The sequence below is a fragment of the Micromys minutus genome (assembly GCF_963924665.1).
Source record: "Micromys minutus genome assembly, chromosome: 25".
NCBI classification, from domain to species: Eukaryota; Metazoa; Chordata; class Mammalia; order Rodentia; family Muridae; genus Micromys; species Micromys minutus.
The window spans coordinates 39,708,367-39,725,766 of NC_137960.1; the positions used below are offsets into that span (position 1 = coordinate 39,708,367).

At 47.1% G+C, this 17,400-nt stretch overlaps 1 protein-coding gene across 1 annotated transcript in view; it reads left to right on the plus strand.

The window, feature by feature from the left end:
- Positions 1–17,400, plus strand: part of FIG4 (FIG4 phosphoinositide 5-phosphatase) — a 104,719-nt gene that overhangs the window by 64,424 nt on the left and 22,895 nt on the right. The window contains exons 17-22 of the mRNA XM_080937815.1: positions 464–522; positions 1,824–1,971; positions 3,697–3,780; positions 5,124–5,319; positions 6,399–6,481; positions 10,225–10,311. Of these exons, the coding sequence (XP_080793941.1) occupies positions 464–522; positions 1,824–1,971; positions 3,697–3,780; positions 5,124–5,319; positions 6,399–6,481; positions 10,225–10,311 (657 nt within the window). The remainder of the gene's footprint in view (positions 1–463; positions 523–1,823; positions 1,972–3,696; positions 3,781–5,123; positions 5,320–6,398; positions 6,482–10,224; positions 10,312–17,400) is intronic.

Below are 17,400 nucleotides of genomic sequence, written 5' to 3' on the forward strand. Positions count from 1 at the left end.
GATCAGTAAACACTGTACCATTGAATTAAGTCCCTACAAGCAGCTCTTCTCGGTTCTTTCCATGTTCCCAGGACATGCTATTGAGAAAGTATCACCTGGTGGCTTGTAAAACTATCAGGAAGCCTTGGCCAGTCTTCTGACTCAGATTTGATTTATAGGAAGACCAAGGAATAACTGGACATAGAGGATTTAGACAAAAAAAACCTGATCAGACTCCAGGAAGCCTTTTCTTCTGACAGGTGACACTTTCTCTAGAGGAGTACCTTTGAGTCTACAGGGTTTATGAGAATCTGGGTTTTAGCTAAAACCAAACAATAGCAGAGTGTCTTGGCATTTTGCAAATCTTTGTTGGAGATGAAGAAGGAAAGCCATGAGAAGCAGCTCAGGTAGGAAGACCTACTCTGTGGTGACTTGTAGAAAGCCTGCATTTATGTTTGGTCCCTTGTCCCTTTGACTTGTGCAGTTATACTCACTGGTGGACACCAGAGGTGGTGAAGCATTTGCCGCTGCCTTACGATGAAGGTGAGTACCTGCCCCTTTCACAGTTTCTACCACGCATTTTCAAACTATGCCTAAAAAGGTCTACAGCATGAAAGCATCTGACGGGCTCGCTACCTTCTAGAAAGAAGCTGACTCATGATTACATTGCTGTTCTGTTCGGGGTCCATGCATCTCTTAGCATATTCTAGGAGGAGATGATTCTACTTCCTTTTATCTGAGCAGGCCCTGCCCCCTTATCTAATTAGATAAGCTGTGCACAGTGCACACATCTGGTTGACATAATGATTCATTTTGAATTAGGACTGATTCTATTTCATATTAAATTTTTCTATGACATTTTAGAGAGATGGAGAAGTAAGGACACATTTACAAGCAGAAATTAAACTCTTTTTCTGTAGTTAAGCAGCAAAAAGGGTACATATATATTTATATGTGTATGTATATGTACATTATAATCACATTGAAACTAAATTTTGTTAATATGTGAAAGGCAGGAGAAATTATATAAAGGAATACTAAGTGCACTATGCGTTAGAGCGGTGTTTTCAAGTTTCAGGAGACAGAGTGCAGTGCCCACTCTGTGACTATGTTGGTAATTTGTCAGCCAGTTTTCCACTTGTAAAAATGCAGCGGGTCATGAGTCTGCTTAATCTATGCTTCTGCATCTGACAGGTTACCATGGTTACTAAATTATTAATTCATCTCCCAAGTGTACGCAACTTGAAATGCTAGACAAAATCATTAATAATATAGCTAAAGTGGATTGGCTATTTTAGAGAGAGAGACTTTAGTTTATTTTTGTGTGGGTGTGTACATATATGAGTGTGTGTGCATGGAACGTGTGTGGAGATCACGAAATCCATCATGCGGGTTCCCAGATGGAGCTCACATCGTTAGACTTGGCTGCAAAGCCTCTTTACCTACCGAGCCACCAACCTGGCTTAGACAGGACTCCCCATGACCATTAATAGGGTATGGATGGCAGCGGAGATTTAGTGAGGAGCTGCATGTTCATTTGACTAAGGTAGGCTGTGGAAGGGAGAGATTGAAGAGCAAAAATGAACTTAAGGGAACGAACAATTACATTTCTGAAGTAACTCTGATCTGTCCTTGGACTTCTAAGGACTCCTGAGTAAGTACTAGGTATTGGAGCTGAGAAAACTGGCTGGGACAAGGCTGTCTATGTGCACTAATGGTACTGCACACGTGTGTGCTGGGGGTGATGGTACTGCACACGTGTGTGCTGGGGGTGATGGTACTGCACACGTGTGTGCTGGGGGTGCTTTACTGGTGATTGACTAACGGGAAGTTGTATTTCTCAGTTATCTGTGCCGCAAACTTAAGGAAGTTGATGGTGAAGAAATTTCACAGATGGGAAGAAGAGATAGATATTCACAACGAGTTCTTCCGGCCATATGAACTGAGCAGTTTTGATGACACCTTTTGCTTGGCCATGACAAGTTCAGCACGGTATGTCGTGGTTACCTTGACCGTAAGCACTGGGAAACTCCCTTTTCTCTAGTTCATAGAGGTAGGTATGTCTGTTCCTCAAGCTGCTCAGAGATGGGTCTTGAGTCGGGATGTCTCCTGCGATGGGGCCGTCACTCCAACTCCCTCATTGCCAACCAAGCTATTTGAAGAGTTGAGCTCTCGCCCCTGCTAGCCATAATTTGACATCTGGAATCAACTCAGTATTTTTCACTTCCCTCCTCTCTCCTCTCCCCTCCCTTCCCCTCCCTTCCCCTCCCTTCTCCTCTCCCCTCCTCTCCTGTCCCCCCTACCCCACAGCATTGTGTTAATAGCTAAGTCACTGTATCGCTGGCTTATCTAATGTGTATTTTCTCTACAAGGCTCATCACAGGCTTTTTATTGTTAGAAACACTAAATAGCTTCAGCCTTGTGCTCAGGGACCATTTTAAACTACAAGATGGCCAACAGAAAATACACACAAATGTGAAAAAATGTAGCCTTGAATAGATGGCTTAAAGGACACTCATTTACAGTGAAAGCAAAAGTAAAAACAGCCCACGTTCAGGCTGAACCTCTCTTGGACCACGGGAACTGGAAACTCAAGCTTGCACTCCTTACAAACACGTGCCCGGGAGTGTGGGCGTGTGCCTCCACATTTTAGTGAGTAAGCAAATTCACACTTGTGGAATCTGCAGATTCTTCTTCTTCTTCTTCTTCTTCTTCTTCTTCTTCTTCTTCTTCTTCTTCTTCTTCTTCTTCTTCTTCTTCTCTTCCTCCTCCTCCTCCTCCCTCTCCCCCTCCCCCTCAAAGAAAAATCCAATTGCATCGCCTAGACATTTGGTGTGGTGGCACAGATCTATCGTCTCTGCATGTGGGAGGCAGAGGCAAGAACACCATGCACTCACGGCCACTCTGGGATATGGAGTGAGCTCAAGGCCAGCTTTGTCTATGCAGTGAGACCTCATCTCAAGAAAACAAAACAGAAAAATAATAAGATAACATTTGATAGACATTTTAAAGTCAGACCCAAGATTGCTTTCTTTCTTTCCAGGGACTGGGGTTGTAGCACCCAGGCACAGTGTGGGAGAAACCAGGGATCTTATCAGAACTCACAGAACTGCTGTCCTGGTGGCCAGCTTGTGATGTGCCTGGCTGCTGTGGTGACAGGAAGGTAGACCTTGCTGCTGAGGAAGGGACTTGGGTTTACTCACTGAGCAGACATTAGGTCAGCTTCTATGTGAAGCATCCCCACAGTGGCATGCAGATGAGCCCTGGTTTAATGAGATGCTGCCCTTTTCCTTCCTGTCCCTGCTCTCTGATCGTCATGTCTACCTCCTTCAGCCTTAACATTATGGTGCATAGACCTGAGCAGCTTAGCGTCTGGCCACTGGTTTGTTTATCTGAGAAATAATTGTGATATCTAGGCAGATGGTTTACACCCTAGGCATGCCCGGGATGCCGTCACTTTCCAGCAAACACAACTTTACATTCAGAACTCCTCAACTCCTGCAGTTATGAGAGAAGTCACCATACTTACGTGGACATGACCCAGAGCTATCAGTTGCTGGGCTTTGTGTGTGCCCTATCAGCTGAAGCGCTCGTGAGCACTGTGTTAGAATATGTATAGTCCCAGGGGCAAGGTGAGCAGAAAACAGTGAGTCAGAGCCAGCATCATCTGCATAGACTGATTTTATACAGTATTTTAACTTTTCCATCTTTTTCTAGTGATTTTATGCCTAAAACTATTGGCATTGATCCAAGTCCATTTACTGTGCGAAAACCAGACGAAACTGGAAAATCTGTACTGGGGTAAGATTCGCATATAGGATGAAAATGTAAAGATTCATATAAAATGCTTACAGTAATATTTCCATCCAGAACTGTGTCAAGTCGCATCATTAAAGTCTGTCGCTGCGTCTATATTGGAAGCTCATTTATAGCACTGGGGTCACTGAAATGCTTGCTGTCACAAACAGAATTTATGATAACCTTGGCAACGTGGTATATTTCATTCATTTAAATTGTGACTATGACATGTGGTATAAAGATGAGGACCTGATGTTCTGTAAAGAACCCGGCCTTCTTTGTTCCCCAGCCTAAAACCTGTGCTTACGTTACTTACTGTGCTGATTTTAGTTGGCTCCGGAACATAAAAGTGAGCGTGCCATAGCTGAGAACTTGATGACTTGTGTGGCTTTAACATTATCTGCAGGAAGGACATTTCTGTATCTGTTAACACGAAGCCCCCTCTCATGTCTGCATCTTCCCACGGAGACTGGAGTAAAGTGTGCACTGTTCTGGCCTCTTGACTGCCTGTTGCAGTGGTGACATTGCTCCTCAACCTGGGGCAGAAGCAGCAGCAACACTGTAGATGCCGTACCCCGCTCGTAGTTAGTACTGTAACCCAGTGGGGTCACATACAGTGTTTTCCAGACACATCGTTTCTGTGTGGTCTGTGACCTTTTAGGAATTTTATATTAAGCCCTGACCAGATGCTGAGAGTTTAAAAGAAAGAAAGTGTCGAGGAGTTTGAGCCCACGGTGATCCTGGGACAGATAAATGCAGGATGGGAGATGGGCACAGGACTGTCAGGTGAAGTTTTAGGTGTGGAAGGTCAGGACGGTGTGCTGGGTTTGTTTTACAGTATCTAACTCTGATGAGATATATTGCATTTTTTCTTTCCTGAGATTTTTCCATGTATTGCTGTGTTTTTAGTAACATATACTAAACTATTTTAACAGTAAGGGCCAGGGTATGGGGAGGTGGCTCAGTCAGTACAAGCCCTGCTCTGCAAGCAGAATTCTCTGAGTTCCAGCCCCAGCTCTCACATCACAAGCTGTAAGATCTCAAGCATCATCCTCTTTCTCAATTAGACATGTAGACCTCAATTTCAGTTACCAGAAGAGGCTACGGGAGCCCATGGTGAGGTTCCTGTCCTCCCCAACTATGTTTGGCTAATTTTTTAGTTATGGCCATTTCGTTACATATAGATAAATACTGGGCTTTCCACTTAAGCGCACCTAGAACCTAGACACCAGCATCTCACGTATCCCAGGGCTTTGCTCGGACTTTGGCTCAGGACACAGCCATCTACAGTGATGGCTAAAGGTTCAGCTTGAAGATCCTTCATGTTCATACCCATCTCCTCAAAGGAACAAAAGCAGTAGAGAGGAAGCTGTCCTGCAGCGGAAAACGGCAGCCAGCGCCCCGCCACCCCCCAGCGAGGAGGCCGTGTCCAGCAGCTCTGAGGATGACTCTGGCACCGACCGGGAAGATGAAGGCTCCATCTCTCAGCGATCCACTCCTGTGAAGATGACAGACACCGGAGACAGTGCCAAAGTGACTGAGGTGCGGGGGCAGGGGAGCATGTGTGATCTAGCCTGAGGCTCCGGAGAATGATCTTTAAAATTCTGCTTTTGCTTAAAAGGCTGAGAGCAGGAAAATGTCATGTTACCCAACTCACATTGCTTTAGTACAGCACCCCAGGCACGGCATGGGATGACTGCATTATGCTCAGACCTTGGAAATGCCTTTGCTCCTCTTTATAGTGGTAAATTTCTCGCCATTTTGGAAGCTTTAAGAGAGTCCTGTCCTTCCTTGAGCACCCCATCCACTTGATATCTGTTATCCCCCCACTGGACACTCGGCATGCAGGGTTTGGACCTGGCTCCCTGGTTAGCCTTGGTGGAAATGAATCCTGTCCAAATCAATTTACTAATATAGTAAGGGAAACAAGTGGACAGAAACAGTTGCTTTCTAGAAATAGCTAAAAGTCACAATATGCTAAGAACCCATCCTGCTAATTGAGGAGTTAGGGGAGTGACTCTGGCCAAATCTAGCACACTCGATGTTTGCAAAAATAAAGTTATTTTGGAAACCAGTTCTGCCTACTCATGTTGCATATGGTGGCTCACAACCTATGCCAAAGTTGAGTAGTAGCAGCAGAAGCTGTATAAGCCAACATGCTTAGACTATTTACTTTCTGGCCTTTGACAGAAAAAAAAAAAAAAAGAAAGAAATTGTCATTATATACAGCAGCCATGTTTATTTAGCACATTTTAAAAAAATGTAAACTAAGCCATTTTAGAAAGAAACAAGAATCATAGTTTTCTTGGGGCTTATATGTTTTGGGGGTGTGTGGTTGTTACTGTCTTGTTTGGAGGTAGGGTCTTACGCCACACCATGCTATGCTAGAACTCACTGTGTAATCCAGATGAACCTCAAACTCACTGCAGTCCTCCCGCCTCAGCCTTTCAAGTCCCAGGATTATAGGCACAAGCCACTGATCCCAGCAAACTGTTTTTTGAAAGCCATTAGCTGAAGTTTAATGAGCAATGTGAAAAATCCTTAGACTCATTTTCTTCGTCTCTGGGGATATCAGCGTGGAGACTGTCAATTCTAACCAGCTCTTGTTCTTCACACTCTAGAATGTGGCTCAGCCCATGAAGGAAGTGTATGGAGTGAGCCTCTCCAGCAGCCTGTCCGAGGAGGATCACTCCATTTATGCCAGGTAAGAGGCTGAAGCAGGGGAAGGAACAGTGAATCCTGGGATATTGTGACATACACTGTAACTTTTCTGTCACTGTGATAAATCCTGAGCCAAACCAAGGAAAGCAGGGGGAGGTTGATCTGGTTACAATGTAAGCAAGGGTGGTTGATCTGGTTACAGGTCACACGCAGTCGGTCCTTGGAGAAACGGAGGAGTGTTCCTTAGTGGCCGGCTCAGGCTCAGCTGCCCAGAATGACAGTCACATAAGCTGGGCCTTCCACTTGCATCAGCACTGGGTGTGCCCACAGTTGCCCTCTGCCCAGACTGGTCCACGTGCCTCCTTCTCATCTGGAGCTGACATAAAGGCCATGACAGGAAACTGACCAGCCTGAAAGTCAGAACCGCGATAGAAGGCAGCAGGTTCTGTGTGGAGCGCAGGGGCCTTTCCATGTCCCAATCTCAAGCACTGCTTTGTCCTGGGGAGAGTCTAGTGCTCGGAAGCTGCCCCGGTGGGAGGAATGATGAGGCATCTGGGTATCATGCTGCCCATGCCCAGCTGAAGCCAGACACACGGACAGTTGCATCACCCAGCTCTCAAGACCGGCGCCTCCTCAGAACTGAGTCCTGAGCACCCACTTTACATCTGCGGTGGTTAAGGGAGAAGTGGCAAAGGGAGGGCTCCGGTTGAGCATGTGCGGACAAGCCATCCAAAGGCATTTCCTGAAACGGTGCCACACTAGATGTGTGTGCGGAAAGAGTCAGGGTTCTTAGAACCTCTAAGGGATTCTTTTCCCTGGAAAGAACTTGGCAGGACCACCGTAAGCACTTCCTGAGCTCAGTACAACCTTCAGGCGACTGTGTATCCACGGGGACATAGCTCCACTTAATTTATTTACATTTGACTTACGTGAATTATAAGAGCAAATGCTCAGCCTCTTTGTAAGGAGGGCCTTTCCTTTTAATATGCACTGACCTGAAGGATACTAGATTTCATCTCAGACCACTAAGATCTATTCCATGATGCCTGAGGTAAAATGTGTGGTGCATCGTGTCTATGAAATCAGCCTTCGTAACTTGGCACATCATAAACCTTCGTCGCCAAGTCAGACGTTTAGGGTGGAGCTGCACGTGCCCGCTTGTGGGCACATGAGCACGGTTCCTAACTTTCCCACTCTCTTCAACTTCATAACTAGCCTGTGATGCGGTGCGCCCGTAAGCAGCGTGGTCTGAGGGGCAGCTGGTGGGGTCGGTAGCTGAGTCCTCTCGCTGCTCGTAGATACGAGTCAGCGTGGCAAGGATGAAGTGGCGCCTCAGGTAAAACAAAGAGAAAAGTGTTGTTGTTGGTTTTGCCTCAGACAGGACTTCCACTGATGTCTTATTGGCTCACACTATAAGCTACTTCCTTACTCCTTTCGGGAGTGAGATACAGGGTTTATCAACCTCAGCATCCCTGGGAAACACCCAGCCTAAGATGTTGGCAGGCAATCTGAACAGAAGGGATGGCTGCAGGAAGGCGTCCACCCTGGAATAAGTCTCGTTCTTATTAACACTTTGTTCAAATAAGGCTTTGTGGTGTTTTGTTTGTTCTTTGAACACCCCTGTAGTTGATTTAAGAAGAGATTACTAGTCTCTTTAAAATCTGAAGGTACAGAGCTGTTCTGTGACTGTTCCAGGATACATATCCTATGTTTCCTGGGGGTCCTGTGATTTAGAAACATACACTTTTTCATTCCCTTGCTCCTCGAAGTTGTTGATGCCTACAGAGAACAGGGAAGGGTAGGGGCACTGGCCACACCTTCCCTGTGTGATCAGCCCCTGCCTGTCTGCTAGCCAGTATCTGCTGCTAAAATGATACTTGAGATACCCAGCTTACAAGGAAGACGGGTTGTTGTGACTCACAAATGTGGAAGCTACAGTCTGTGTTCAGTTAACCCTGTTGTTTTTGGGGCAGTGGCAAGGCAGAACACTGGGGTGGGAAGCACATACATGGCTGGTCACAAAGATGTCAGAGAAAGCCAGGGTCCCAGATCCATCTGGGCTCATGCTGCCAGTGACCTAAAACCTCTGACTAGGCCCCATAGCTTAAGGTTTCCACCACTTACCTACCAGTGGCCCTGTTCTGGGAACAAACTTTCATGCATGATCCTTTCTTTAATGGGGGACATTCCATTAAAACTACAGAAGTTTGTGTGGGTTGGCTGGCCAGGAGTGACCCAGTCATGGTCAGGGACTGCCTGGTCGCACTCTTGTCCCATCTGGGCACTAGAGCTATCTTGGTGCCTCCTTAGATCAGGAGAGCAGGAAAAGAGCACACATAATTCTACCCTGAACTAATAGGTAGCCTTCCCACCCTCAGGTGAGTGCACACAATAAACTGGAACTCACTGGAGTTTGTACACACGGTGATGGCTCATACACCACAACTGACTCAGGGCCACAGAACACTAGGAAGGAGAGAGCACAGCTGTCTCAGAACTACAGATCCCTGGGAAATGAGGGGGCACAGCTGACTCTGGACCACAGAACCCTAGAACTCACCCCTGGCCAGCCCTGCAGCCTGTCCTGCCTCTCTTCCCACTTGGTTTTCTTGCACTGAGCTGCAAACATCAGGATTCCCCAGTTTCATGGCTTGTCCTGACCTCTGACCTCTGGCCTCTGACCTCTGAGCCCTGCTCTCTATTCATTTTCCACCTTCCCAGTGACTTTAGTTTGCTCTCTTGACTAGCCCTGAAAGCTTTCTATTCCACGAAGCCTCATACTGTGGCCACGATGTTTCTGCTTTACATAATTAAATTGACTTTTATGTGTATGTTTTCTCTGCATAGATGTATGTGTCTTTCTTCTTCCTTCCTGCCAGGAACAGGAGGACAGGGAGTCCAGAAGAGGTCACTGGGTCCCCTGGGACTGAAGTTATAGGTGGTTGTGAGCTGCCATGTGGGTGCTGGGAATGGAACCTGGGTCCTCTGGAAAACCAGGCAGTGCCCTTAACCACGAGTCCTCTCCACCCCCAACCCTCACAGGGACGTGATAGTGACTGTCCACCTCATCTGAGAAGTTTTCAATGTAGGAACTTAATGTTACGTAATATTCTCCATCGCTAACTGGACACAGTTGGTCACTTGCCTTAGATTAAGGCAAACCCTAGAGAGCTTGCCGCAGGACTGTAAGAATCTCTCAGCTGTTGCTCCTGAAGTGCTTGACCTCAGGAGGCTTACGAAAGATAAATGGTAAGACTATCGAGTCATCGAAGGAAAATGTGTAAGTGGGAGACGAACAGGAAGGAAGTCAGCTCCTCGATCCTGCCTGTTGCCTCCGCTGGGAACAGGAGGACAGACTGGTACTGGCCACCCTGCAGGCAGGAGTGTGACTGTCCTCTTGGCTCTGAGTTAATGCTTGGGTTAGTGCCACACAGTCTTCCCTGGGGAGATCATCAGCTGGCTTCCTCTATTTGATTGAAAGTGGTGTGAGAAGCTGGTGTGTGCTTGGGAGTGAGGCTGCGGAATGAGAGAATGGGGAGGCGTGTTAGGTCCCGAGGAAGCAGATTCAATGCTCTGGACTCTTAGCAGCTTCCCTGCCTCAGGGCCAGTCTCTGGCCTACTCCCCCTCTGCATTTCTCTGTCACCGCAAGCACCGACCCCATGATAATGGAAATGCACAAGCGACTTCACATGTCACCATGGTTGTGTCACACGGATTGGTGTGAGCCTCTGGACTCATCACAAGTGCTTCCATCTTTACTTACACAAGTTCTTTGTAATCCACAGGTTTGTTCAGCTGGGGCAAAGTCAGCAGAGACAGGACCGGAGTAGCCCACAGCTGTGTTCCCGGTGCTCCGACGGAGTGATAAAACTGTAAGTACTCCATACTACTTTGAAATTTTTTTATTTCATTTATCTCTCTCTGTGTGTGTGTGTGTGTGTGTGTGTGTGTGTATGTGTGTATGTGTGTGTGTGTGCGTGTGTGTGTCTGTGTGCATGTATCCACTACAACACACGTGGAGGTCAGAGGATAACTTGAAGGAGTCAACTCTCTCCTTCCACCATGTGGGTTCTAGGGATTGAGCTCAGGTCATCAGGTACAAGAACTGTCTTCTGGCCTTGTATTGAATCTTTAAAAAAAAAAAAAAAAAAACAAACCTAAATCTCTGTATCCATGGCACCCATGGAGTGTCTGGTGATTTGTTAGGGAAAATCTCCAGTCTTGTCACCGACTTAGTATATTTGATGCACAGAATCATTCTTCCTGCTACTTTCTTTACTGAAAACTGTCTTGGGGGAGCAGGTGGGGTGGAGGAGAGGTTGCAACCTTAAACTGCACCCCTTGGCTTTCCTCCATGAACTCTGCCCTGACTTGGGTAGAGAGGGGATGTTGAAGCAATTCCAATGCCACAGAGACTTTGGAGTGGTTCTCAACCTTCCTAATGCTGTGATCCTTAATACAGTTCCTCGTGCTGTGGCCTGACCCCCAAAGGGGCTGCAACCCACTGGTTGAGAATCACTGCTCCAGAGCACGGGCGGATTGGTCTCTTCTTGCTCCGTGATCCTGTGAGTGCTAATGACTTGGTGGAGGTTAAACAGGAGTAAATTCTTAGCTAAACAGAACTATGTTCAAATTACGCCACTTTCTGGGTTGTTACCTTGGACAAACAAGCCACGCTCCGTGTGTCTGTTGCCACAGCACCTGCTGCAGACCAGGAAGCCAGTACACTTAGCATGGCGTCTGCAGCATGTGCTTAGTGAGTGGCCATCGTGGTCATCATCTTTGCATGCCTCATCATGTCTGTCTGTCAGGACAAAGCATGGAGGTGTCATGGAGGGCTTCAGACAACACGTAGTCTATTCCATTCCTTTGGTAGAGGGTCACAGTGGGGTTCAGTAGGGTCTATGGCGGGTGTCTGGGCAGTACTGTTGACACTTGGCTCGGTCAGTGCATGCTTAGTTGGTAGGTGCTGGGTGCTTGGTTTCTGCCTGGGGCACGGTGGTTAGTGAGGAAGGAGGAGCATGAAGCCATGCTGTCACACCCCTGAAGGTCCCTCTCTCCCTTCCTTCCTGTCAGTGTCCTCTCCTTCCTTACTCTTTATTCTGGAGGCAAGGGGAATTACATCAACTCATTAATTTAGAAACCATTTCTCTTCACCGTAGCTTCTTAACGAATGGATGCGTGAAGTGAAACGGGCAAGACACAGCAAAAGTGTGTTGGGGTGTTACTGAGAGACTCAGAGAGCTAAATCGTGGTGCACACTGACCCTTTCATTGAAACAGTGAGGCGTCCTCGTTAGGGGATGGTAATGATGAAAGGAATAAAAGTTTTCCTCCTTATTTTCAGTCTTAGATATGCTATCTGCCATACTTACTACTTTCTTATTTTCAGTCTTAGATATGCTATCTGCCATACTTACTACTTTCTTATTTTCAGTCTTAGATATGCTATCTGCCATACTTACTACTTCCTTATTTTCAGTCTTAGATATGCTATCTGCCATACTTACTACTTGGTTCTTATTCATATGTCAATATTTGCTCTCCTGGGCCCAGGTGCAGGTGACCCATGTGGATCTACAAATGGATTTTAACCTTTCCCACTTAATTAGTGAAGAGTCTATGATGAGTATGTTTTTGTACATCATCCTCAGCAGGATAACAAAGACCTTGCTAAATGCTGCCTTATGCTGTCATGGCAACTGCCCAGCATGTTTTTAGAGAGGGTTGTGTGTGTGCCCTTTAAATGGGAACTCTAAACCAGGTTCTTAAAATGTCAACTGTCATTTTTAGTTCTCTAGAGCTGCGCCCAAAGCAGCAGAAACAGGACTTGTGTGAGGCCCTCGAAGCCTCCTTGTCTGAAGCTTAGGTCCCACATCTAAAATGATGATACTCTGGTAAGTTCAGAGTCTCTGTGCCTGCTCTGCTCTGAATACTTCAGTCTCCCAGGTTTTCCTGAAATTCCGATGCTCACCAGCTTTACTTTCCCAAACTGGAGAGAACTACAACATCAAATGTTAATCTTTTCTCACTGATAAAACTCCCAAGAAGCCCGCGGGTTGAGGTTTCATAATTCATAGATACAGAAACCCGGATAGGGGATCTAGACACTGGCACCCAAGACCTTGGAGAACGTTGGTTGCCTAGAGGTTCATGCTAAGCCTTCACGGGTCAGGTGTCTGTCTGTGTTGCCAGCACAAATACCCAAAGCTGTGTTTGATCCAAGGGTGACAGCTTTCTAATTTACAGCAGAAAGAATGGCACCACTGTCATTCACTGTACATTGGTGTGTGACGGCCTCTGACCTGTGCACTTTAACCTGCATTCCCTGTGTTCACTCAATTCCTGAAGACACTGCGGAGAGGCAGCTCTTACCATGGCTGCTGTTCAGAGGTGGGAAGCTGCACAGTTGGTAATTTGCCCAAGTACAGGCAGCCAACAGGTGGAGGAATGAGGGTTCAAGCCCAGGCTGGATGCTTCAGTGCCCGTGCTGTGTCTCCCTGTGAACTGCAAACACTTAGGATTGGCAGCTGCCTCTTTAAACCACCTGAACAGAAATGTTCATTGGCATTAACAGCACAAACTTTGGTCTTATCACCTGACCTGAGATTGTAGACACCTTTCTAAGTCAACACTGTTGCTCTTGACTTTTGCTAATATTTAAAGAAAGTGTGCCTTTTTTCCTAGTGCCCCCTCATCCCCCCACACACATGCATGAACATATGCACATGTATACACACACACACACACACACACACACACACACCATCACACCATCCCTCCTTGTACAGTTACACTGAAAACTCCTTGGTAAATGTCTAGGTTGTTGCAGGCCTGCTTGATCATTCAGAGGGTAACCTGTCTCTGAGTCCTCCTCAATCTTCATAACAGACCTTAAACTATGTGTTCAGTATTTAGTATATTTGTTGAACTATACTAAACCTCAACCCACCTTCTCTCCATTGCTCCCGACTCTGTATGAATTACCCCTCAACCCACCTCTTCCCCAGTCTTTATGAAGTCCCTGCATCCCACTAGTTTCACTGTCTTCCTAACTCCCCTTGTTGAACTTCAGGTGTACCCATCTTCTGTTTCCCCTCACCTGCCATGGTCTGCCCTTGCTTCTTTGTTCCCTGGTGACTTGTGAAGTAAGGAGGCGGTCCACCTTATCCCTCTCTCCTCTGCACCTGTTACGCCTGCCAAGTTAAAAGGACCCAATGGGACTTGCTGTGCCTGGCATTGAGATGCCTTAGGGGTAGGTCTTTGTCTCTCTGCAAGACCAGCATGTTGTAGTTTTTACTTCCTTACGAATTCTCTGGGAATTAGTACACTACATGTGCCAATCAGCAGTAGGTCAAAAAGACAGAGCGTGTATTTTCTAAATGCCTGCTTCTCTGTGGCTTACCTATTCTAGGGAGCTGTGTCATTCACTGAAAAACCCCTTTGAAGAAAATGGGTCCAAATACAAGACATAGACTTTGTAAGGATACTGTCTGATTTAGGGTTCCTCTAGTGCAGTGAAGGCGAAATGTAAAAAGTAAGGAAGTAAGTTTTAGGTTTATGCTGTCGCATGGATCTCCTGAGGTTGCTCATGATACTGCCGTTTACTGACATTTAAGGGGATGTGCACGAATCAGGAGGAGGAGGAATATGAAAGAGGATGATCAGATGTATCGTGTGTGTGTGTGTGTGTAATGATTGTGTGTATATGTGTGTGTGTGAAATTCTTAAAGAATGAATTTAAAATATACTACAAATAGAAACAACTCAAAGCTCTAGATCTGGGCCTGAGAGGTATCTGAGCTGGTCAGCCCACCAGCTCTCCCACTCACCCCCTCCAGCAGGCTCACCCACAAACCACACGCCAGGTCCAGCTCTAATATGCAGGGCCCACTCTCTGAGCACTGCAGTAGGTTGGGGTAGGGCCGGCTCTCTTGCTCTAATGCCCTTGGGGCCAGCTTTCCTGTCTGCTGTGGCAGGGACAAGTGGTAAGGGGGGCACATCTTTCCATCATGCATGTCACTGAACAAAGACAGGTGGTGGGGTTAGCTGTCCCATCCTTACTTCCTCGTGCTGGGCCGCCCTGCCTGTGCCTCCACCACCAGGTGGGGTACAGGGCCCGCTCTCCCAAGTGCTGAAGCTGATGAGGGGCTGGACAGCTCCCCTGCTCTCCTGACCCAAGGCCAGGCCTTCCATCTGCTGCAGGTGATATAGGGTAGAGGGGAAAAGGGGTAGGGGGCAGCTCTCTAACACTTAGATCCTTGGCAAGTCTCAATCTGTGGGTCCATTCTCCCAAGTAAGGCAGCGGACGAGGGGCAGGGGCAGCTCTCCCACAGTGCCCAGATGAGGGGTGGGGCCAGTTCTGCACATTTGTCCCTCAGACATCAACATGTCCCTGTAGGCAGCATTCCCCCACCAGGGAGGTCTGCCTGGCCTTTGGTGGTAACAGACCCCTGCAGCTGCAGGGTTGTGGACCCAGATATGGCCCCAGTGTCAGCCGAGGCCAGAGCCCCACCATGGTCCTGGGAGGCATTACTGGGCACTCACATCAGTCTGTCCCTCACTACCCCCAGTCTCCAGCCCTGCCTCTCTTTGTTGTGCACGCATCCTCTGTTTCTCTCCCATTTCTCCACTGCCGACTTGCTCTTCTTAGTAGAGCCCAGGGTCTCTGGGTGTCTGGGGTCATCTCAGGAATGCTGTGCCCTGACTATGCATTATGTGCCAGGCTAGGGCCATCTTGTGCATGAGTTCCCTGTCTGGTAGTTATCTGAGGCTGGCTCCTCACCAGGGACCCAGTCAAGGGTGGTCAATCTCAGGCTCACTCCCACTTGGGACCCACAATCCCCAGGCGGTTCCTCTAGTCCTCAGCACACTCCTCATCGTGGGAGCCCAGGCACCCTGGTCTGGTAGTCTCCTGCTAGTTCCCTGTCTGGGCCCTGGCGCTAGGCTGCTGGTTGTATTATCTTGTCAGGGAGTGTTAGGCTACTAATCTTTCAGATGTTCACAGGACAGAAAGCTGAGTGTAGACACAGCCTTTCTCCTCTCTGTCACCTACTGATGCACAGGTGACGGCAGCCACACCTACAATGCCTCTAGGGGAAGTCAAGATGGATTTGTTAACACTTCAGAGCAGGGCTATTCTGAAGGGTCTCTAGCATAGTGAACAATAATTTTAATAGTAGGTATTCCTGTTACTAACTTTTAAGGAATGTAAAATGCCTGATACTTCATTTTTTGTTTCTTGTCTGTCTTGTTTGAGGAATAAGATGTGTCATATGTTTATATGAGGTCCCAAGTGGTCCTTAACGTGGGTGTGTGACCTTGAATTCTCATCCATACACTGCCTCGGCTCCCTTAGATCTCTTGGGGTGACTGTAACAAAATAGCCAAGGCAGCACACTTTAAAGGAAAGTAGATTGTTTAGCTTACAGTTCTGAAGACTTAAGACCATGGCATCTTAATCAATCAGTTCTGGAGAGGAGCTCATGCCGGACATCACAGTGATAGGAAGTGAGAGAGCTCACACGGTGACACAGGACATAGGGAACCAAGACACCAGGGCAAGACCATGCTCACTCTTTTTATTAAACCTCACTAAGAAGTCATTCTTCCTGCCTAAACGCCTTATCATCCCTACCCTGGGACCCATCCCTAAAATGTTCACCACCTCAGTACCATGTTGGAAGTTCAGGATACCCCCCACACCAGGGAGTGAGGCTCCGGCCATCATATGAGCCATTGAGGGGGACAGGGTCGAACCACATCCAAACCATCGGAAGACCGAAAAGTAACCCTATGCATCTAGTTTGAGAAGGTAGTGATGGGTCAGAAGGCACGCACAGGTGGGAACAACAGTGGAAGCGACTGGCTGAGGCAACGTGACCTTTAGTTTCAAAGTTGTATTGTAGTCAAGAGAGTGCTGTGCTTGTGTTCACATTCTAGAAAGGTCAGTTTGGAAATTGTGCAGAGAATGGATTTGAATCAAGGATAAAGAACATATCTACTGGACAAGAACTGCAGCAGAACTAGATATGGGCACTTCCCTTAGAGAAGAGGAGGGCCTGGTGGTATTAGCCCGAGCTAACCAGCAACTTGTGGTCTTCCTGTGTCAGACTCTCACATGCCGGCCTCACAGGCATCTGCCTCCCATCCAGCTCAGGACACCAGGAATTTGAACCAGGAGTTCCGTAGCATGCTTGACTAGATAAAGCCATACGTTGTTGGAATAGCCAGGACCCAGTAGGTGCAGATCTAGGAGCTAAATTAGTGAGCCTCGGACAGGAACAGGACATCCAAAAGACGTGCTTGTACCCCAAAAGCTCTAGATTAAAGAGACTCGGGAATTTAGGAGATTTTTCTATGCTTGATTTTTAAAACCATTTCTTGCTTTTCTTTTAATCCTTCATCTAGGGTAAATGGATACATGTTTTGATTCCCCCCGCCCTAGGGATCTGTGAACACATTAAGGTGAAAAAAGTCTAAAGAGTTTATTATAGTGTTTGGATATAGTTGGGCCTATAGAACACTGTCTTTTTACCTGTGCACCTGGGGAGAACTGGGCATCTGAAAAGGCCACATAAGGGGTATTCCTGTGGGGCTGGGTGTGCTATGTTGTGCCTTCCTGACATCACTTCTGTTCGGAAGGTTCCTCCAGCACAAAGGTGAAGATCTTCTAGTTAAGAGAAAATATGGGCTAAAGGTAAAAGCAAGTGTTCACTTTATATGTACAGACAGCTGACCTGGCCTAGGTGTGACTCAGCGTTCATGCATGACTTTTTAAAAACACAAACGCCTCTGCATCCTAGTTACAGTTCAAACTCACCAGCAAATCTTTTCTTATTATCATGCATTCCTATGTTTGACGTTGGAATGCTTTTGCTCCTGTTCCTTACGTCTACAAGGGAGTGACGCCAGAAACCACCAAAACCAGTTACCTACTTTCATAGGTAAAAAGACGTGCTT